General features: G+C 39.7%; 2 protein-coding genes across 3 annotated transcripts; one reads left to right on the top strand and one right to left on the bottom strand.

Annotated features, from left to right (window-relative positions):
- The first annotated feature begins 97 nt into the window (after positions 1 to 97).
- Positions 98 to 18,681, top strand: septin7b (septin 7b). Of its 2 annotated transcripts, XM_078252190.1 has the most exons (15): positions 98 to 183; positions 1,785 to 1,795; positions 1,893 to 1,995; positions 3,666 to 3,772; positions 5,552 to 5,652; positions 5,816 to 5,950; positions 9,094 to 9,211; positions 9,885 to 9,977; positions 10,090 to 10,186; positions 10,485 to 10,536; positions 10,797 to 10,925; positions 12,635 to 12,655; positions 13,939 to 14,074; positions 16,072 to 16,214; positions 17,484 to 18,681. In XM_078252190.1, the coding sequence occupies exons 1-15, from the start codon at positions 144 to 146 to the stop codon at positions 17,521 to 17,523; spliced, it is 1,326 nt and encodes a 441-aa protein (XP_078108316.1). In that variant the 5' UTR covers positions 98 to 143; the 3' UTR covers positions 17,524 to 18,681. The 2 variants fall into 2 exon arrangements, with proteins under 2 accessions (XP_078108316.1, XP_078108317.1); XM_078252191.1 differs by lacking the exon at positions 12,635 to 12,655.
- LOC144519208 (protachykinin) lies at positions 18,263 to 21,174 on the bottom strand. The gene is made up of 4 exons (XM_078252192.1): positions 19,734 to 21,174; positions 19,392 to 19,494; positions 19,284 to 19,307; positions 18,263 to 19,182 (listed from the first exon to the last, which is right to left on the bottom strand). The coding sequence occupies exons 1-4, from the start codon at positions 19,833 to 19,835 to the stop codon at positions 19,052 to 19,054; spliced, it is 360 nt and encodes a 119-aa protein (XP_078108318.1). The 5' UTR covers positions 19,836 to 21,174; the 3' UTR covers positions 18,263 to 19,051.
- Between the last annotated feature and the right edge of the window lie 77 nt (positions 21,175 to 21,251).

Raw genomic sequence — 21,251 nt, 5'->3', positions numbered from 1 at the left:
AGAATGGAATGTTCCTCCCTTTGTAATTCACGTACAATTTACGTCAGCCTTTCGGCGTAGGTTCGTTGAGCACGTCAGGCGCTGCGTGACTCATAGTGCGTAGCTCAGGCAAAAGCAGTGAGAAGGGGAATGTCGGCTTGTGAATGATCGGTTTTGAGGCGGCAGGGAGCGTCAACGTTATGGGTGAGCGTGCTGCAGTCAGATTCTGTAACGATTTACTCATAAACCCGCGTTGTAAACTACACCTGTGATTATCTGTGTGTGATAGGATTCGCTTTTAGAAAATGTGGCCATGCCCGCTTTTTAGCTTCTGCAGTTGTCTGAGCAACCAACGCCCAGTCGTCCGCCTCCACTTGGATGGGTTGCTAACTAGCCAGCTAGTTGTTAGCCTGGGCTTTTGCTAGCAGGCTGCATAACCTAACGGGAGAGTCATTTCCTGCCTTTAGCGCTTTAGCAAAGTCTTTAAGTAAACGTTTCTGTGTGTTTTATGAGCTAACATAAGAAGCTACGTTAACACACATGTTAGAGTGGCATTCAATTGTTAACTTCTAAAGCTTGTCCACAATCTCTAGCAATTAGACTAACGTTAATTAACTAACTTGGTGTCGTATGTTGGATTAAACAGCTCACGTAAATGCTAACTAACGTTACTGCATGAGAGCTGTAGTGGCTCTGTATTTAGCTGTTAGACTTTTGTATACGTTAAATAACGTTAACCAGTCCCACATTATGCAAAATACAGTTAATGTAACGTTAGATAGACGTGTGTCTATTCAAAATGCTTCTTTAAACGGGGAGAACGACCACTTTCTGTCGTTTGTGTGCCCTAGATGGGGGCTGCATTAGCGTGTGTGTGTGATCAATAATTTGATTAAACTGCCATGATTGGATTGTTAGGCAAACAAAGCCAAAGCTGGAAGATGTGTCACGGTAAAACATAAGGAGGGCATTGCTGCCATCTAATCTGGATTACAGTGGATCTAGTACCTTAGAGTCGATGTTTGACTTTTTTTTAAATGCACTGGCTTCAGACTGTGAAGTCAGAATACTGTAGCGTGTGTTTCCCTTAAACTGAAACACTTTTAAAATCTGCTCAAGCAAACTGGTATCTTAGTTCTCCACCTGCCACCACTTCCTTTAGCGGACCTATCACTGGAAATAAAAAAAGACAGCTGTCATTTTTAAAATCACATCTGAGTGAATCTCACGTTTTATTACATCAGTAGTAATTAAATATGCTTGGGGATGGTTTGCTAATTAATCTCTTTGCAAAGTCCGATTTAAAAAAAAAAAAAAAAAAAAAAAAAAAAAATTCATAAACTAAAGCGGTAGGATGCTTCTGAGATTAAAGTGCACAGCTTGTAGGCAAATGAGCATATGAAATCAAAGTGTCACACAGAAGATATGTGGGCTGCTGTTGGTTGGCAGGAGATGCTCCAGAGTAAAAGGCAGAAATCCTCTCCTAGCCAAAGGCACACACACAAAAAAAGCTGTGACCATGAATGGGCCTTGCTTTATGGTGCTACTGACATTAAAAGGAGCAAGTGGAGTGGAATATGTACCAAACTGTCTGTGTTGTTAGTAGCCCAGATCATAAATCATTTTCCCTCAGGCTTCTCAGCTTGGGAAACTGATTCTGGAGATAGAATAGTTTGTCAGATGACCTGAGATTGATTCTCTGTTGCTTTTTTGTTTTTGTGCGCTCTCTCCTTTGCTTTCTGACCCTGGAAACGCTGGCTTTCCCTGCACATTGGGACCGCATTACATTGATCTTCACAAAACAGCAGTACAAACGGTACGTTTTGAAATTATCTCTATACTTTAAATAAATGAAATAACTGGCCAGTATTTTTGGGATTTAATATGTGTATTTTTTTTTTACTGTCTTACAGCAGCAAAAGAATCTGGAAGGATATGTTGGCTTTGCAAGCCTCCCCAACCAAGTGTACAGGAAGTCTGTCAAAAGGGGCTTTGAGTTCACCCTAATGGTTGTCGGTAAGAACACACACTGCTCAGCCCTCTGTTTGTTCTTGTTTTATATAAATCATTTCATTGTATTTATTGTGGTTGGCATTTTAAAGTCCTTTACTGTGTTTTTTTTTTTTTTTTGAGAAATAGAGATTGTGTGTCATATTTATACACAAGGGACATGCCCCCAGCTTTGAAGTGTTAATTGCTGAGTCGGAGAAGAGGGGACCATTGCATTACTGCTGTTCAAATTAATCTCGATGTCAGGTCCTTGACACTGTCTCCCAGAACGGAAACATTTGGGATTGATTTATCTAGAGCTGCACTCAGCCAATCAAAAATGGAGACATTCTTTTAAAATGCCTGGATGTGGTGGTTGACACTGAGCCAAGATCCTCCTCGGCTGATCAGTCCCTGTTTGGAGGGAAAATGTTTCCTCAGGTCACAACCATTTCCTGTGGTGGGGCCGAGAGAATTTACCCAGCATGCCTCTAAGAATAGCGCATCTCCCATTGCGTTTCAACAACACTTCGCTTCTACAGGCTTTTTGCTTACAGTGCTGCTGATACATGTCAGTTACATGTCAGTGTGCAGTTTATTATTTGGTGCTTACATCCGCATAACAAGGCACTTGGATTTTGCTTGTGCCTATTCTCTGCAGTGTCCTCTGTAAAAGCTGCTGGATCGTGACCAAGTGGTCCACTGGGGCCTGTGAATGCTTCAATGTGTTTGCAACAAATTGCTTAATTTTGGGAATAATTTCAGAAAAGATGCAAATGGCATCGCATCTAGCAACAAGGAAAGTAAAGGAGGTCCTCTGGGCTTGTTGGTAGTTAAATGTTTGCCATTGTTTTTATGGTATCACCCTCTTGCATGGACACAAACACACACACACAATATTTAGCTATCCTTGGCTGTGAGCCCACATGTCCCTGTCGTGCAACGCAATGCGTCATCAGTGTGGTCTGAGAGAGGAAGGGAAGGAGAGAGATGGGACTGGTATAACCAGCAGTGACTGGCACGTCTGCCCATGCCTCACGAAACACATGACCCAACAACCTGTTCAGTTCAGTTTGCAGAGCAGCTCATTTCACAGCCCTGTCATCACTTCACATTGCAGTAAATTTAACAAGCACATACCCATAGCACATAGTTACATGCCATGCATAAAATGTTCAACAAACAAATGCTATGTCTGGACTGTAGCTCTGGTGTAAATGTTGGCTCGTTAAATATTGACTTGTGGTTATCTGCTAAGGCAGGCAGTGTTCGTGGTCGTTTCCACTAATGACTCTTTTCATTGGGAACTTGGGAACTGGGCACACAATGGCCAACCAAGCTTGAGAAGCCTCCCAGACCACACAGCCAGTCAGCTGCACATAACAAGAGCCATTGTCTGTGTTGTTTCCTTAGCCTTTTAACTGTTAACCCAAATGGATTAATGTCTTGGGCAAATGTCAGTCTCATTCCCGGACAGACACATGGCCTTTGATTGTCTTTAGGCTGTCAACAGTGCTCTTTGTGTGGATATAGTACAGGCGGTTGGGTTTATGTACTATGCATTTTCAATATTTTATTCAAAGTAATGCTATGCGTTTCAGTCTGGTCAACTTTCTAATCACAACATGAAGAACACAAGTCCCACTGTTCCTAAAATACATTCTGATTTTAATCTCCCTTCCTTTGCTTATTTCCAGGTGAGTCAGGGTTGGGCAAATCCACGTTGATCAACTCTCTGTTCCTAACAGATCTGTATTCAACAGAGTACCCTGGACCTTCACATCGAATTAAAAAGACTGTACAGGTACATTTCGAAAAATAAATATTATTTTTGAGCTGAGATGTTGCACAGGGTGTTAAAAACACATCTGCTGTCTTAGCGTGTGCTGGGGCAAAATAAATAAACCGATACGTAGAGGTGAAATTGTCAGTTTGTTTTTAAATAACTAAGCACTTAGAAGACCAAATACCCGAGTTGATAATGGCATTGGTATGCCGTTACACTTTGTGGCTGTGGCTGGTAAGATTCTCCAACACACCATCAGCTATGGCAGCTATCCAAACCGTCTTTTGACGTTTTTATTTGAAAATGTGGCCAGGGCTGAACAAACAGAACCAACAAATACCAATTCTGTACTGTCTCATAGCACATCTGTGTTAATGCAATACATGTGTACCTAAATAATAGTAGTAGTTACCTGCCATAATGTCTTCCAAGATGAATAAAGTAACATTAAACAGCTTGCTAGTAAACATTTAAATCAAGACAAGTCATTTTATTTGTATAGCTCATTTAAACGGTTGACCCAAAGTGCTTTACAGGTACAGCAGGGAAGGCAGAAACAGCATGCCTTAAAGAGACATAATCAAGTGTGCAAGGTTCCATGAATATAGTTAGGCAAAAGTAAAGTCAAATAATGTAACAGAATAAAACAACAATGGAACAAAATTTGCAAATACAAAAAGTTCAGTTCAGTTCATAGCTCTGAATCTTAAAAAAAAAAAAAAAAGGAATTAAAAGCAAGAGAGTAAAAATGCGTCTTCAGGTTTGATTTAAAACTGGCAATTGTATTACAGGATTTGATATGGGGTGGGAGGGAATTCCAGAGTTTGGGGGCTACTACAGAAAAGGCTCTAGACTAAAGACTCTACATCGAAACGTTAGTCACTGTTTTGCACCTTAAGTAATAAAACCATCAAGTAAGAAGACATCTGTGTTGCACCGGCTATTTTTGTGGTCAGCAGAAGCGCAGAGAACTTTCTCATTTTTATCTGAAGGATCGGTCCCCTTTGCATCCGCAACTGGACCATTAACACACATTACATATGATCATAAAAAACAAACAATAAATGCACTGTTTGTAAAACATTGTGATTTACAGTATTACAGTTCCAGAGAGCCTGCTCTGTTTAAGAAAAAAAAAAGAAATAAGTATCTACTCCTTTCTCACAATATGTCATGCAAAATAAACAACACAGAACATAAAAATAGTTACCACTCAAGTTTTACATTAGCATCATCATAACATCATCTGAATAGTGTAAGGAGAAGAGAATTATGGGGTTTGGTGAGAAAAGTCTCTGTTACTTTTAGATTGATTTGTATTTTGTAATGAGGTCTGATTGACTCTTTAAGACATGCAGTAATACCTTATTTTCTCATGATGGTTTAAACAAGTCGGCCTCGCTGTCAGCTGCTGCAATGAATGCCTGTATCTCAGTCTTCCATAATTACACAACCTTGTACTGGATTTTGAGTGCCTCAAGTGCTGCTCTTTATCTGTCTGGCTCCTGACTGACAGCATTGCTATCTCCAGATGCTTGTGTGCTTTTCTGGCTTCTCAGCATAGTTAGCTAATAGCACAGTTTGACACGGCATGTTGCTACATGCTGCTAGCTCAAGTGTTTTCTACGTGAAATATATGATCTGTGTTGCTTATCTTCCAGTCATAATGATTTCACAGTCCTCCTTCCATATTGTGTTTTCGTTTTTTACTATTTAATTAGACCGTTTGGTTTCAAAGGCACAGTTTGTGGCAAAAGTAAACACAATGTGCCCTTCATTTTTTTCCTCCTGTGCCAGGTGGAGCAGTCCAAAGTTTTAATAAAGGAAGGCGGCGTCCAGCTGCTGCTCACAATAGTTGACACCCCAGGGTTCGGAGATGCTGTCGACAACAGCAACTGGTAAGGATCACCACAACTTCAGCTCAGCACAGACAATGTTCCTTTTATTTAGAATCCTTAAAATGTCAAAGCTACTCTTTAATATTCCAAAAAGGGTATTTCTGGGTCTTACTTGGGATTTGTTTTTTGTTTTTTAACGGAAGCTGTCATTTGTATTATGCAGCTGGCAGCCAGTCATCGACCACATAGACAGCAAGTTTGAAGACTACCTGAACTCAGAATCCCGGGTGAACAGACGACAGATGCCTGACAGCCGAATCCACTGTTGTCTGTACTTCATTGCCCCCTCGGGACATGGGTGAGTCTGGGAGACAAATTCATAAGTCAATTAATATATTTTTTTTTATTGTGGACGCTTTTATTCAGACCGTGCCACGCCACCCATGTTGTTAGTATGGGCTCATCCAGTAAGAATCAAGCTCTTTCATCACAAGGGGTTGGAAGTAAGGAATACATAGGTATGGAGAAAGGAAAACGTTGGAAGTGAATGGGCGAACAGTGAGAGGAAATGAGTAAATAATTGTGTAAGGAGGGAAATGAGAGGTCAAGAATGCCCCAAAGGTCAGAGAAGCAGGTTTGTAACTGGAAATGAGGGTTGCTGGCTCAGATCCCTGTACAGTCTGAAATAATCCAGGGAAGGGCAGTCAATAAAGCTCTTCCTCTTCCTCCTTTGGCATTTTCAGCGAGGTGCTGAACCTCCCTACTGCTTCTGGAACAGCTTGGTGGCCAACAGCACGAGCTGTGGTCATGCCAGGCTGCTCCTGAGTGTGTGCAGCAAATGTGTCTTACTCTGTCTCTCCTACAACTACTCCTGCAGGCCATTGCTGTAAATGATAATGTGAGACTGCGTCAGCTTGCAGCTTGCAGTTTTGCAAAATAAGGGTTAAAACTTGTGGAAAGGGGGTGGGGGGGGGGACGCTGGCAAAATGCCTAGCTGATGATACTGATCGCCAAATGTTTCCTAAAGAGATGACTGTGTGGAATTTAACTGTAATGTTTATTATTCACAAGCCCCCAGATTGTCTGTAGTTAGTTGACCACCCAGATGTGCTCATCTTGTCTTTCTTTTAAGAAGTGTACGTGAATTGTCTAATGCACAATTCAGTTGAAGTGTGGGAGTAGTGAAATTGAGAAACTTCAGAGGTTATTTCCTGCCCTGAAAAAAAACAAACAGCTGATAGCATTTGGTCGATAACGCATTCAAACGCATGTATGGGTTTAAATGTATGCCAATATGAAAGGCTGCCCCTAGCTAAGGCGCTTAGCTTATATATATATATATATATATATATATATATATATATATATATATATATATATATATACATACATATACAAACATACATACATATACAAAATGAGCGTATGCTGTTTGCCGTTGAAGGGCAGAATAGTGTTGTGTTTGCGTCTGCTGTGTGGAGCCTGCATATTTGTGTATATGCAAATATCCACCGTGTGCTCACATGTCCTTAAAGCTGTTGACCGTGACTTACTGTAAACAACGAAGAAGCCTATGTACTACCCTCTCCTTGTGTTTGTTTTCCTCCTTCCTCTGTCTGTCTGTCTGTCCTCTTTGAGATATTGTTTGTACAAGCCTGTCCTCTGTACCCACACAAGCAGTGCTTTTGCCTTGAGGATGGACAGCGTATGTCCTCACGCACACACATAGAGCTTCCCCTCATAACAGCAGCTGACTGCTCTCACACAGCAGCACAATGACCCCCAACACTGAGAGACAATCTGAACATTGAACTCTCAGCCCAACTCTGGTGACTGGTTTTCTCTTAAGGTTCGAGGACTCATTAAGGAAGAAACATGGCTGAGTTTTCTGACATTGTATCAGTATGTAGAGCTGAAACAATTAGTTATTTTTCAAGCAAAAATGCTGTACATTGTCCAGTTCCATCTTATCATTTGTACAGATTTTTTCATTTTCTCTGTTTTATATCATTATAAAGTAAATATTGTTGCGTTCTGGACTGTTGGGACAATTTGAAGATGTCACCTTAGGTTTCTGGAATCTTGTGATAGACATTTGTCACTATTTTCTGGCATTTTGTAGACCAGACAAATGATCAAGAAACACAATTGACAAATTAATTGATAATAATTGTTCGTTGCAGACCGAATATTATGAAATACTGTCTTGTTTCTATTTGTTTGTTGGTATTTTACGTATACTGTACATTGCTCGTTCTCTCACAAAATATGTCATCCTATTTGTATAAGACAATTTGGGAAATGTGCTTGTTTTGGAGTTGATGTTTGTTTATTCTCAGGAAAGACATTGGACCGGGACGTGTTTTGCGTAGCCTGATGGGTGCTGAATCACACTGACGTTGCTGTTTTGGGGTTTTCTGCATTGTAGCTTGAAGGAAGCACATTCTTCCTGTCAGTTTGTGTAGGCTCAAAGCAGACCTCAAAAGCTCCAGACCTTCAGGGCTGGTTTATATTGCAATTCATACATAATTTAGTGTGTTCTATTGACTTAGATATTGCTGATACAAAACAGCTATAAAATATTGATGTCAGCCAGCATTTAGCAATGAACTGTTTGAGTCAGTCTGCTCCTATTTCTGTGTATTGTTATGTTTTTTTTTAATGTGTACTACCACAAAGGGCATGCTGATGTGTACTCTGTGACTGCTCCATAGACCAGCTGTCATTTGTTGTTTGCTTTATTATAAAGGTTTAACATGCCCACCGTGAATGCAAAGGCATCACTTGTGTCACCTGTTAATGATGCTATCTGCGGTACATTTTTTTAATCTGATGAATTGAGAACCAGTGAAATAGTTTTTTATTGTTGCTCTTCTTTGAGATACAAACAGTTGTTGGCTTTCTTAAGAGTGTCAGTGCAGCACCGGTGCTGTGTATTGCGACCTGACAGACATCCCACTCACAAAACTAACCGCATCAGATGGTGCTTCAGGGCAGATTTAGACTCCGAGGGATATTTCCACTGTGCCCTCAGGAATCAAATAAAGATAACATTTTATTTTCTAACAAAATGCAAAGGCAAAGCAATAATTCATTAATGTCAAATACGATTTATTCAGTTTAAAAAAACAGCCAAAAATAGCGACGCTTTCTCACGACTACACGGGTCATTTTCTTAGACATTACAACAGATCAGTCGTGCGAAACGGATACTTTTCTATATTTGGTATAGCTCCACTCATCTTTGTGTTGTCAAAAAAAAACATGATCAAATGGAAATATGAAGCCAGTCATTCCCAAAATATCCCATTTACCCCTATAATGACGATGGAGTAAACTCCACCACAGTTTGATTATTTTGTTCTTAGGTTTGCTAGACAGGCTGGAAAATGTAAGATATCAATAATAAGGTCAAGGTACAGAGTGATTTAAAAATGATTTAACACTTCTTGCCGTATCCAGTTAAACAACATGTAAAGCTGTCTCTTTATCTCCATGCAGACTGAAACCCTTGGACATTGAGTTCATGAAGCGGTTGCATGAGAAAGTCAATGTCATCCCGCTGATCGCCAAAGCAGACACCCTCACCCCCGAGGAATGCCAACAGTTCAAGAAACAGGTCAGTGGTTTCCACAGCTGCTTACTACTGCAGAAAAGGTATCCGAGAGCATTCTGTTTTAAACTTTGGTCATCGGTATGATGGTGGAAAAATGTGCATTGCGAAGCAACTCCAAATAAAGTAGATCCTCTTTGGTGTGACAGCTGTTTGTACCACAAAGTGCTGCACTGTGTTAAAGGTTTTCTGTAACTTAAACATGCATATAAACACACAAAGAAAGTAGTTCCTGTAAGAAGTTCTTTATGTGTGATGTGTTGTACTTTTATTACACGCATAGTTGGTAGACGTCAACATCTTTTAACCAGTCATACTAACTCAAAGTTGAGTTTTGAATTGATTTAAATTATGAACACAACTAAAAAAAATAAAAAATAAAAAAAATAAAAAAGTATCTTCATCATCAAGCTAGGCTGAAACTCAATCAACATTTCTCAATGGAGTTTGGAGAGCGTGTGACCACAAAAAATGTGCCGTTTTGAGTGTGTCAAGGCAGAATGTCGTACAAATTCACATTATCATTTCGTGTAACTAACTGAAACCATTTGATTTCTCTCTACTGAAATGAAACCGTTTTTCCTGGCTCAACATTAGGCGAAGGTTGGGCCCGTTTTCTTCAGCCATTTCCCATTAGCTCTGCCAGAAGTTGCTAAAAGATCTTCTCTTTTCCTGCTAGATCATGCGGGAAATCCAAGAGCACAAAATCAAGATCTACGAGTTCCCTGAGACGGATGACGAAGAAGAGAACAGGCTGGTGAAGAAGATAAAGGTATTTTATGTCACCTAACACGTCCTGTTACACAAGTGTACTAATTTGCTACACATCCAGACACTCAAACACTTATATGTATTAATAACGCCACGTACTGTTGCTTTGCCAGGACAAGTTGCCGCTGGCTGTAGTGGGAAGCAACACCATCATCGAGGTGAACAGCAAGAGGGTCAGAGGGAGACAATACCCCTGGGGGGTGGCAGAAGGTATGACTGTTTAGTTACTTAAATATTACCACAGTGGGAAACAAATTAATTTGGAAATAAGTGATTCATCCAAATAAATGTTGGCGTAAAATGTGTCACATGAAATATACAATAGGGATAAGAATGTTGTGTAAATATCAAACATGTAAGAAAAGTTCTTGTGTAAATATCTAAGCATCATGGCAGGACAGCATTTCTGAAAACGGGAACTGAACATTAGTCATGTTCCCAATGTTGCCCTGCATGGCTAGGTACAAACAGTTCACATATTCACTGACTTCTCGTTCTTCCCTTCTAGTTGAAAACAGTGACCACTGCGACTTCACCATCCTCAGGGATATGCTCATCAGGTACTGAAAAAAACCAAAGGGGATAAGGAACCTGCATGGTTTCTAGTTCTAAAACGCTTCAGTCAACTAGGCAGTTAATAAGCAGAGGCTCCGTAAAGACTGTTAAAGTGGTTTCTGATAATATAAGTGTTTTTTTTTTGTTTTTTTTTGTACAAAAGGATAAATGAATATCCGTTATTGTTTAACTTGGATAGTGTTGTAGCTGGAAAGAGCAGTTGAAAAGTTATCCAGAGATAAAATGATTTGTCGTCCCTGCCCAGAACTCACATGCAGGACCTGAAGGACGTGACAAACAACGTCCACTATGAAAACTACCGCAGCAGGAAGCTGGCTGCTGTCACCTACAACGGAGTGGACAACAACCGGGTTAAAGGTCAACTGTGCACAAAGTAAGTCCTGGACAAAGTACGCTAGGCAGGCAGGATAGGTTCACTTCTTAAATAATCTTATCCAACATCTGCCTGCCTTATTGTTTTTTTATTTTTACCTGCAACTTAAGAGTGTGTAGAATAGAACAGGAACTCTGAATTGACTCAGTTACATGACTCAGTCTTCAGTTAATTTAGACAGTTTACAAGCCTATTAAAGTTTGGCAGATTAGTGTAACACCAAATAAATGCTGCTAAATAGTAGCTGTATATAGAGGGCAGGTTTTCTCTTAACAGGAGTGTTGACGGGTCCAGTGGTCATCAAACATCTGCATCCGAATAGTCATTGTACAGCATTTTAGATGTCACTTCTTCATTGCTGAATAGAATGTATTTAAACAGTTGCAGGATGTGTTTGGGACTAGCCTTTCATTCCATGTAGTACGTTTGATATAGTAAGTTTTGTTGGCTTTAAATTGGCCTAATGTTTCACAGTTGCACGTGTTAAACGATGTGGGATACATTTGGTAAACAGGGTTTCTGCAGGTCCTATAAATCATGGAATTCAGTTTCCTCTAAAAAGCCTCACATTTAATTTACAAAAGACTTTTTCAAAATATTTTCTCGTGCCTACCATAGTCAGTAATGGAAGTTACTGATTGTTGGCTGTTGGGAGGCATTGCACACTTGAACTAAAAGTGCTATTGTTTTGGCAGTGGATTGTTCAAGCAGAAGGTCGTTAAATCCATTTTTTGGGGGTGTTCCAGTCAGCACCATCAGACCTGTACCAAAGACTGCCACAACTGCTGGCTACAGTAGCTAGGAAGCTCATTGTGTAATTATTGGCAAGTGTCAGTTTTAGCAAAAACTTAAATTAACTTAAAAATAATGAATCCATCCACTTTATGCTCCTAATTCAGGTCCAGGTCACATTAATTTAACTTAAATAATTGGGAATTATTGTTATATACTACTGGGAAATACTGAAAAAGTATATATAATAATTATAGGTCATTTCATGCTTTGGCCTGTGTGATCGATAAACGGATATTAAATTGCGTTCTATGTGGTAATAAAAAAGCCCCAAAAATATTAAATTTAACTTTCTGCACCTGCAGAAACCCCGATAAAGCTTGGGCCTTTAAAAAGTGATTGCAGATGGCTGAGTTGTTGTCTCATTATTTACTCCTATCCAAATTTATTTAGGTTTCTGCTAACCGGAAAAGTCTCTAACTTAGGGGAGTTCATTCATCGCCGATTCGTTCTCCGTTTGTGATGTTTGACAAACACTCGATGATTGTGCTTTTTGTCGTAGCCTCTCACTGCACTACTTTGCATAAAACCATGCCACTGATTTTCACAAGTTCTCATTCAAAGCACCACGCTGCTTTCTCATTCATGTAGACACAAGCAAATGGCTAACTCACTAAGCAAAAATTCTAGCTCTACAGCTGAACAGAGGCACTGATGCTAACACACAGCTCAACATTTGACCAACTCTGCTAATGTATTTGACACCTAGCTCACATGGCCCACATTATTTTTTCCAAGCTTTTTCTTCCTCCACATTTGCAGTGAAAAAGTAGCTGAAATCACAGAACACGTCTAAGAGACTGCAGTTTCATTTTAGTGCATGACCTCATTATTGCATGCTGTGTGTGTGTGTGTGTTTGTGTGTGTGCGTGTGTGTTTTGTGTGTGTTTTGGTTGTATGTGTTTTTTGTTTTTTAGACTTGACACAGTTGAAGGAATGTAAGTGGTCATTTTTTTCACTTATTTTTGAAACCCTTGTGTATGTCTGTACTCTTTATCTACTCTCCTCCGTTGGCTGCATTTGGGTGTTTTCTTTCCTCCCTGTTGACTTAGGTCTGCTGCCCCTCCCCCCCCCTTCCCCCTGTCAGTACATATTTCCAGGAACAGTGGGAGAACAACTGTGAATTGCTACACTTATGAATGTAGTTTGACAGTTATGTATGTGATGCCTTAATTCCCCCCCCCCCCAACAACAAAGCCTTTTATTCTTTCCACTGGTGTATTCATCGCTACTTCCAGCTGCTGCTGCTGCTGTTAGCCCTGCTTGGAGTAATAACACAGACCTGCACATGAGCTGTATGGAGGGGTTAAGAGTGATATGAGATGCACAACATTAACTGAATGTCATTACTTAAAGGAGCACTCATCTTGACGAGCCTTTTACTCGTGGTGGATTGATGTAACTGACATCCATAACCTCTCCTCATACTTCATGACGGGTCTCTGTACACTAACACTGCAATCAAACATCCTGATGAGCTTTACTAACATTCAACCCACCACCTGCACTAACAGTCAGTGTTCACAGGTTCCTTGCATTACCTTTTGGGTCCTTCTGCCTCCCAGAAATGCCTCGTGGTTGGTTCCTGTTCCCGTCACAGCCTTGTTGGATCACCGTCTTTCCTAAAACCTTTACCTCTCGCTCCGTTTCCCTCCTGCAACCCGATATGCTGTATTATTTTTGAGAAATGAGGGCTAATGCTGTCACGATATAATCTGGGATTTGTATAGAAATATAACAATCTTCTGCCCAGATTTCAGTCGGTTTGTTGTCCGTCCGTCTGTCAGCTCTTGAAGAGAAAATGCCGCATATTTTACTTTCAGCTGTTGAGTGGAAGCAGGTGAAAGTAAAACATGCTCCTCATGCTCCTTTTCTCTTTATCACCTTTATCAGTTTTCTAATCTGCATGCAAACGCATTCAAGAGGTGAGGAAATGCTAAAATAAGACTTCTGTTTGCAGAACAAATTGAGTCCAAGACTTGAGTTTGTTAACACTAAATTAAGTTAATGCAATTCAGTTTTGAACAGTCATACTGTTAGACTGAAATTCTAATTGTGACAACGCTAATAACGGGTGACATTACTGTTCACAATGTATAAGCTAACTGATGAGTATGGCGAGGCCTGTGATGCTCTGTAGTGCTGCTCTAAAATGTGTGTGTGTGTGTGTGTGTGTGTGTGTGTGTGTGTTGGTGTGTGCGCTCCATCTCTCCTCGTGCAGGAGTCCCCTGGCCCAGATGGAGGAGGAAAGGCGAGAGCATGTGACTAAGATGAAGAAGATGGAGATGGAGATGGAGCAGGTGTTTGAGATGAAAGTCAAGGAAAAAGTGCAGAAGCTCAAAGACTCTGAAGCAGAGGTAACACACACACACTTACACACACACACGGTTCAATAAATACTGCAGTTTATGTCCTTATGAGGTTACTCATCTCTGTCTGAGCTGCTTCCTTCCTCTTGTGCTGACGTGTTTCAGCAGTTAGAAGTGCGACTGAGCTCTTATGAAACTGATTTGTGTAAGTGGATGTTCTGTTTTTGATGGAATCACTGACATATTTTTTTTTTTATTTCTGTGTAGATTATTGCAACCCAAAAAAAGAAAGAAATGCACTTCAGTAGGGCTGCACAATATATCGTTTCTTTTATCGTTCTCGCAATATACACCTCGCGAAAGGCTGCAACATATCGTGAAAGACACTCAGATTGTAACTGTTATCCTTTCATGTCTTTTATACTCATTTCAATGTTCAATTTGTTCAGTTAATACATGTTGGAAATGATTTCCTTTTGATTTGTTTTAAAGTAATTCAATTAAAGTAATTTGTTGTATTTTAGCAGAATACTGAAAGTAGAAGAAATGCAGAACTGAGTGCACTTTAATATCTATTTATTTCAAGTAATGTTATCGCGATCTTCAACAGTGTCATCATATATCACACATTTTCCTCATATCGTGCAGCCCTACACTTCAGCTTATTGATTACAAAACATATATTTGAATCAGGAAAATAGGAATATATTAGGGCCGATAATCGGGCCGTTTTTTGGCAGTTTGCAGATTATCTGTATCAGCGTTTTATTTGCCTGAAAACCGATCAAGTTAATGAATTAAAAAGTGCACTGCTCTGGCTCGGCTACAGCTCTGTCTGTCCCTCTGCTTCGGTTTCACTCACCACTGAGTCTGACTTAATGTCCCGCCCACAGCACTATCTTTTACTGTGTATTATGTTGAACGTTTCTAATTTATTAAATAATTGCTTAAGTAATTTAAACGCTTTTTTTGTGTTGGATTTTGTAACATTCCAAAATCTTAATTTTGACTTAAAGATTTTCATTTTCGCTGTAAATGCCTATCGGTTTCACTAACTACTAATGATCGGTATCGGTATTGTCCTTGAAAAAACGGTATCGATCGATCCCTAGAACATATACATTAGGGTTGTGGAACATTGCTACTACACATACGTTTACATCATGCTGGCTGACTCCTGTCCAGTCAGGACTTCCACTGTTATGTAACAATGCTACATGAAGAGTGTAAAAGCAGTGCAGATTTGATTGATTCACAGACCAATTATAGATAGTATATATAGATAGTACCGATAACGTTTTTTTTAAAGATTATTCTTTTGGCCATTTTAGGCCTTTATTTTCATAGGACAGATGAAGACATGAAAGGGGAGAGAGAGGGGGAATGACATGCAGCAAAGGGGCGCAGGTCGGAGTCGAACCCACGGCCGCTGCGCCGAGGAGTAAACCTCTATATATGTGCGCCTGCGCTACCAACTGAGCTAACCCGGCCACGATAACGTTTGGTTTCTGTGCAAAGAAAAACCATTGCACATCTGACCAAATCTGACCCTGCCGATGAAATGAAACATTGAAGGAGCTAAACCTTCAAACTAACTAATAAATGAACCATTAAGTTGACCTTCTCATGAATATCATCATGACTTAAAGTGTTATTTCTCTGTGCATTTTCCCATTTTTGTCTTTGTTAAATCAGCTGTACATTTCTCTTTCCGGTTTTGTTCAACTTAAATTAGTTGTTTGGTTAAATATTACAACACAACGAGGCTCTTTGGTTTCTTTTTGACACTGTTATAGTATTATCTGTTTAAAAGCTGCTCTTTGCATTGAGTATAATGTGTAATAACAACCGAGTGTGCAAATTTCCCCTTGGATATTATCAAAGTATTCTTCTTCTATAACCGAAGAGGGTTTTGTATTGTGTGAAAAGTTCACGTGTTTTGCGGTCTGTGTTCAGTTTTTTTTTGTTTTTTGACTGCATGCGGGACAGTGCTTTAAAATACAAAGTGGTGACGTCCTCCTCCTGTCCTGTCTGTCTCTGTGTAGCTTCAGCGGCGTCATGAGCAGATGAAGAAGAACCTGGAGGCTCAGCACAAGGAGCTGGAGGAGAAGAGGCGTGTGTTCGAGGAGGAGAGGGCAAACTGGGAGTCCCAGCAGCGCCTGGAGCAGCAGAAAATGGAGGCCTCCAGGTACAACTGACACTCACTGTCACACTTTTCATGGTTCTTCTGTCAACTTTAACAAACCATGTGTGGGACTGACACCTTCATAGTGAGCCGTAATGGATTGGTGCCCCCTTGTGGCCATCCGAAGAAACGCGTTTATTGCCAAGTAGGTTTTTACATAGGAGGAATTTGCTTTGGTATTTTGGTGCACAACGGTCACAACAAACAAAGTAAGAGGAAAAAAAAACAAGTAATGCAAAAGTCAAGACTCATTAATATATAAACAGAAATTTACAATGAAATTGTGTAAAACATATCTGTTTAAAAATGAAAGGGCAGCAAGAGTACAGTGTTTAAAACAAAGAGAATGGAATGTGTAAATTGACTATTATTTTTTATTATATATTGGATTTGTTCTGCATCAAAAATGGACAATTGGCAGTTCCCTTAGTGCAGGAACTCCACCCTGCTATTCCGGAGGTCTGAAAAACTGTCTATTGAAACGGCACTTTGCACTGTGATACATTCAGCCATAGGCGCCGAAAATACTGAGCACCCACGTGTGCTAGGCTGCCAGTAGGCTACATTCATTTAAAATGAAACGTTGCAGTTGGTGCTAAGTGGAGCGTCTGTCATAGTGTGATTGGTTATGTCGCTGTCAGTCCCCTGCTAAAATGTAATGACGCATTTTTTGTCTATGCTGTAGGGGAAACAAAATCCAGCGACTCTGGACATGTGGCTCTTAAAGTAAAGTGTGAATGAGATGAGATGAGCATGCTTAAAGGCCGTTCCTGTATCAAGAACAGTCAATGTTCAAATTTACGAGGAAAAAAAAAAAACACCCTTGGTTATAACTCTCGTAAACTCAGCTGATCTGCCTCGTGACGACTGTATGGGTGTAGTTTGAACACATGTAAGATTTTGATTCGAGGGTTTCCCCCTGAGCTCACGCACCATAGACAAAAGCACAAATTCAGAAATCTCCCACGGGAAGAAAATAAATCTTAAATCAACCTGGTCAAAACCCGTGGACATAATTAACTGGTGTTAATTAATCACACGTACACATTGCCCAAAGCCAAAAACATGGGAAACCACTTCTATAGACAAGTTATACTTAAGTGTACGGCATATACGTGCATCAGGCTTTTTAATATCTTCTTTCCTATAGACATATCTCACAAAGTGATGTATGCATTTGCTACAAGTAGATCTCAAATTAAAAGAGCCGAAGTGTAGTTTGAAGTATATTTATACTGATTATCCTGCATGTGTGTGTCTCCTCTCCTGCAGGACTCTGGAGAAAAACAAAAAGAAAGGCAAGATCTTTTAAAAGACAGTCGGCAGGACCACCCAGACTCGAGTTGTTATTATGTTTGCCAACGTTGCCGGTCAGGACACCAGTGTGTGGCACTGACATCCCCCCCCCCCCTCTCTCCTTCTTCTCCCTTCCTCCCACCCCTCCTCGTCTCCTGTCCCTGCTCTGTCTGCTCCCAGCCACTAGAGGGGGTACTGGGGGTATTATGGGTATGTAATGAGGTGGGGGGGTCTGAACATACGGTCAGAACCGCCACCACAGAGCCCCCTCGCTGCCTCAGTCGGGACTCAACATCAGTTTATAAAAACATAACTCCATTTCAGAAAAGGCCAAACCCATATTATTTTAATTGTTATTATTGATGTTATTATTATTATTATTATTATTATTATTGTTGTTATAACTGAATACTGTCGTCCCCCCCCCTGCTGCTCTTTTATTTCACCCCAAGGTTGCTTTTTAAATGACTGATGTGTACAGTTTTATGGAGAGCACAGACAAAATAAAACTACCCATGAATCATGTCCGACTGTTGTACAATCAAGTTCTGGTGAATTGAATTTGTTTACAGGAAAAATGTAACTGAATATGAACATTAACCTGATCTTCTTTTGTGTATTAAAGTAAGAAGAGGACAAGGCATTAACTAATCCTTTTTTGTTTTGAGTGTAAACCTTTAACCCCCTCCTTCCATCAGTGTGACAGAAATGAAACCAAGAAAAACAATAAAATGCACCTTGGGCCTTTTTATAGATTTAAAAAAAGAAAAAAAAAAATGGCTAAAGCTTTTTTTTTCTGAAATGTAACGCTTTCTTTTTCTTCTGTGTTTAGCTATTTCAACTAGCCATGGACCACCATTTATAACGTCATAAGTGTTATATTTCACTTTAGTTTATTTTTTTATATATACCGAGCCAGCTGAAGTGATAACTTCTTTTGTATGTTTAGAACATCCTCAGAGACTTGAGAGCAGCGTCCACTGTAACACACTTCCACATGTAACAGTGATCCATGGACGCTTTAAGGAAAAACAATATTTCAATCGCTCTGCGGGAACGGTCTGTGGGAAATAAAGAGTCAACACCGCATTTTGCTTTGGCTATGTACTCCATCTCTGTATTTTTCATTTTTCATTTGTATTGTACAAAGTCACTTAATAAACCTGTGATGATATTGAGGAGTGAGATGGGTTTATTATGAAAACTGTTCTGTTGTGGAAAATTTTTGGTTAGGTGATGATATTTTTTTTTTTTTTTTTTAACATGAAACTTCTTTAAATATTACTGTTAACTTTATTTTAGTCACACATTCAACATTTTCAGACTGTTGTCCATTTTATTTGAACACTAGATGGCGCTGTTTGCCTATAAGGTTCTCAGCATTGACAACTGTGTTGAACACTGCTGTTAAATGTGACATTTTAATGAAACAATGACAGACCAAATACAAGAAAAACATGTCAGTCTGAAATTAAACAAAGTAAGAAAATAATCGCAGATCCTCAATCTTCTGTGCACCTCACTGGGCTCCTACAGGGATGACGTCAGCGGTTACCACGCAGATTTTCACCCAAATTGCCCTTCAGTATATTCAGTGTCACTGTTGGAAGTATCACACCCTGATCCTCAAAGCTCCTTTTACCCATCAGACCCACAAAGGTGTGAAATCTATGCCCTGGGAATTAAAACATCTGTTAAAAATCTGCAGTGTCACTTTTTTTTTTTTAATGTCCAGAATTGATTTAGAAGAAAGCAGAGGCAAAGGATAATACTTGCGTTTACGTGCTGTCTGCGTTTTTGCTGTTTGGAGAAAAGAAATAGAATCAGACCTGAACGCAGCAGTCTTTAACATAAAGCAGTATACATTTGTGCTAATTTCCTTACCGGAGTCTTTCTTCCCCATTAGTCTGAGATATTGACGTGGTCCTGGTTTTCTGGTCATTCTCACAAACATATCTTGAATTACATCAGAGTTTGGCCATGTGTCCTTGTTAGACAGAAATAATGTAAAAACAGAGATTACTTCTTGTTAGATTAGCTCTCATTTCTGTATAATTCCAGCTGCAATTGAGTCAAAGAAATCCTCTTACTTACCTACTATCTCAAGTTATTTTGTGTTTCAGTGAGTAAAGACTTTTCCATCCCAAAATATTTTGGGAAACGGTAGATGATATAGTTTTTTTTTCTTATTCTAATACATTCACAAATACGTTTAATAAGTCTCACCTCTTCGATGTCTTCTCTCCAGTTGTCAACATCCATTTCTTGAGAGAGAACAGTTGTCAGAAGCAGCACAACTATTGGAACAAGTTTAACGAGCTCCATCATTGTACACCGTGCGTAATCCCCCTTAAATGTGTCTGCGTAAAAATCAAAAGATGAATGCTTTTCGCCTGGATTACAGTTATTAATAAATATTTGTGTGCAGGTATGTCTACACCTTTCTACTGGATTATTTTAGATGCTGAAAGAGAGAACAGCAGCGCGCCTTCCCTGATGATGCACCACTGGGTCACAGAGCTCCCTTTCTGCACAGGGGCTTTTACGCACAGCTGGAGTGGATGATGTGAGTCGATAATCGTCTCCAGCAATTATCGTTTGGCATATTTTATAATTAGTATGTGTATCATGCACTGGGTTCATGGACATATAATGCTGGACTTTCTGAGGTATAGGCTAATTTGATAGGTAGTGTACTACATGGCTCACTGGGCTCATCCATTCTGTCTAGTGTTAACATTACAACTCACAACGCAAATCTGACGTCCAGGCCGTCAGAATATTGTCCGATTCAAGTGACAAGTGGGAAAAGCACTTCCAAAGTAGCCAAAACTATGTATGTGTATTACTAAATTAAAAGGATTGTTGTTAGATAACACACACACACACACACACTTTTTAGTTAACATAAGCTCCTAACATTGTACATCAATAAGATATATGCTGAATGGCCCCTCTCTGAGTATCGTGTTCGTGTACCTACTATATGATTACAATTATTGATGCATTTCACAGTGTAAACAGCATTTGAATGTAGCCGGTCGAAAATGAGACAACTGCTTTACACTTTGCTTGGTAATAATCATCCATTAAGAACTCATCATACACAGAAAGTTATGTCTGTATATAGCCTACCTGTAGTCTATACTTTTATTTTTGTGCTTATTGTTGTAGATGCTACATATAATGTATAGTATTCTAGTTTTATTTGGCTTTTTGTACTTTCTTTTGCGGGTATGACACTTTAATTTGTAACATCTGAATCTGTGAAGGGCTACCTCTAAATATAAATGTAGTTTCAATGCATAAATTAACATTGAATTAAATTGAAGTAAATTATTCCCAAAAAGTAAAAGCAGACCAAAAATTGGAATGACTTATTAATTTAGGCAAAGAATCCTAAAGTGTCGCGAGAAATTGTCATTTAGTTCACGTTGAGTTGCTAAATGATCATCCCAGGCTGTTCTCCAACATAGATACAGTGTTATAAATACATGATAATGATTTCCTGCCACCTCTTAACACAATATATTTAGTCGTGGCATTAAACTTCAAACCCAAATTTGAATAATCTGATCAATTTGCCGACCAATAGAAATCCCGTATCCGAGCTGTCAACCGCTCGGTTGCGCTTTTAAGGCTGTCTGTCCACGTGGGGCCGCCGTAGTCAGCAGCACGACACGCCTCCAGCTCCAACTCAAAAGCAATGCTCAAAAATAGATGAAATTAGGAAGTACGTCAAAA

The sequence above is a fragment of the Sander vitreus genome, chromosome 6 (assembly GCF_031162955.1).
Source record: "Sander vitreus isolate 19-12246 chromosome 6, sanVit1, whole genome shotgun sequence".
Lineage (NCBI taxonomy): Eukaryota > Metazoa > Chordata > Actinopteri > Perciformes > Percidae > Sander > Sander vitreus.
The sequence above is the reverse complement of the archived record's forward strand: the minus strand, read 5'-3'. Positions and strand labels throughout refer to the sequence as shown.

What these genes read in the sequence shown, in the direction of transcription:
- LOC144519208 (XM_078252192.1), bottom strand. Translation starts at nt 19,835, where the DNA reads ATGATGGAGCTCGTTAAACTTGTTCCAATAGTTGTGCTGCTTCTGACA. An exon ending in GGAGAGAAGACATCGAAGAG is followed by an intron (nt 19,495 to 19,733) that starts GTGAGACTTATT and finishes CTGTCTAACAAG; the next exon opens with GACACATGGCCAAACTCTGA. An exon ending in AATGGGGAAGAAAGACTCCG is followed by an intron (nt 19,308 to 19,391) that starts GTAAGGAAATTA and finishes TTCTCCAAACAG; the next exon opens with CAAAAACGCAGACAGCACGT.
- septin7b (XM_078252190.1), top strand. Translation starts at nt 144, where the DNA reads ATGATCGGTTTTGAGGCGGCAGGGAGCGTCAACGTTATGG. An exon ending in GAATTAAAAAGACTGTACAG is followed by an intron (nt 3,773 to 5,551) that starts GTACATTTCGAA and finishes CTCCTGTGCCAG; the next exon opens with GTGGAGCAGTCCAAAGTTTT. An exon ending in CTCAGGGATATGCTCATCAG is followed by an intron (nt 10,537 to 10,796) that starts GTACTGAAAAAA and finishes GTCCCTGCCCAG; the next exon opens with AACTCACATGCAGGACCTGA.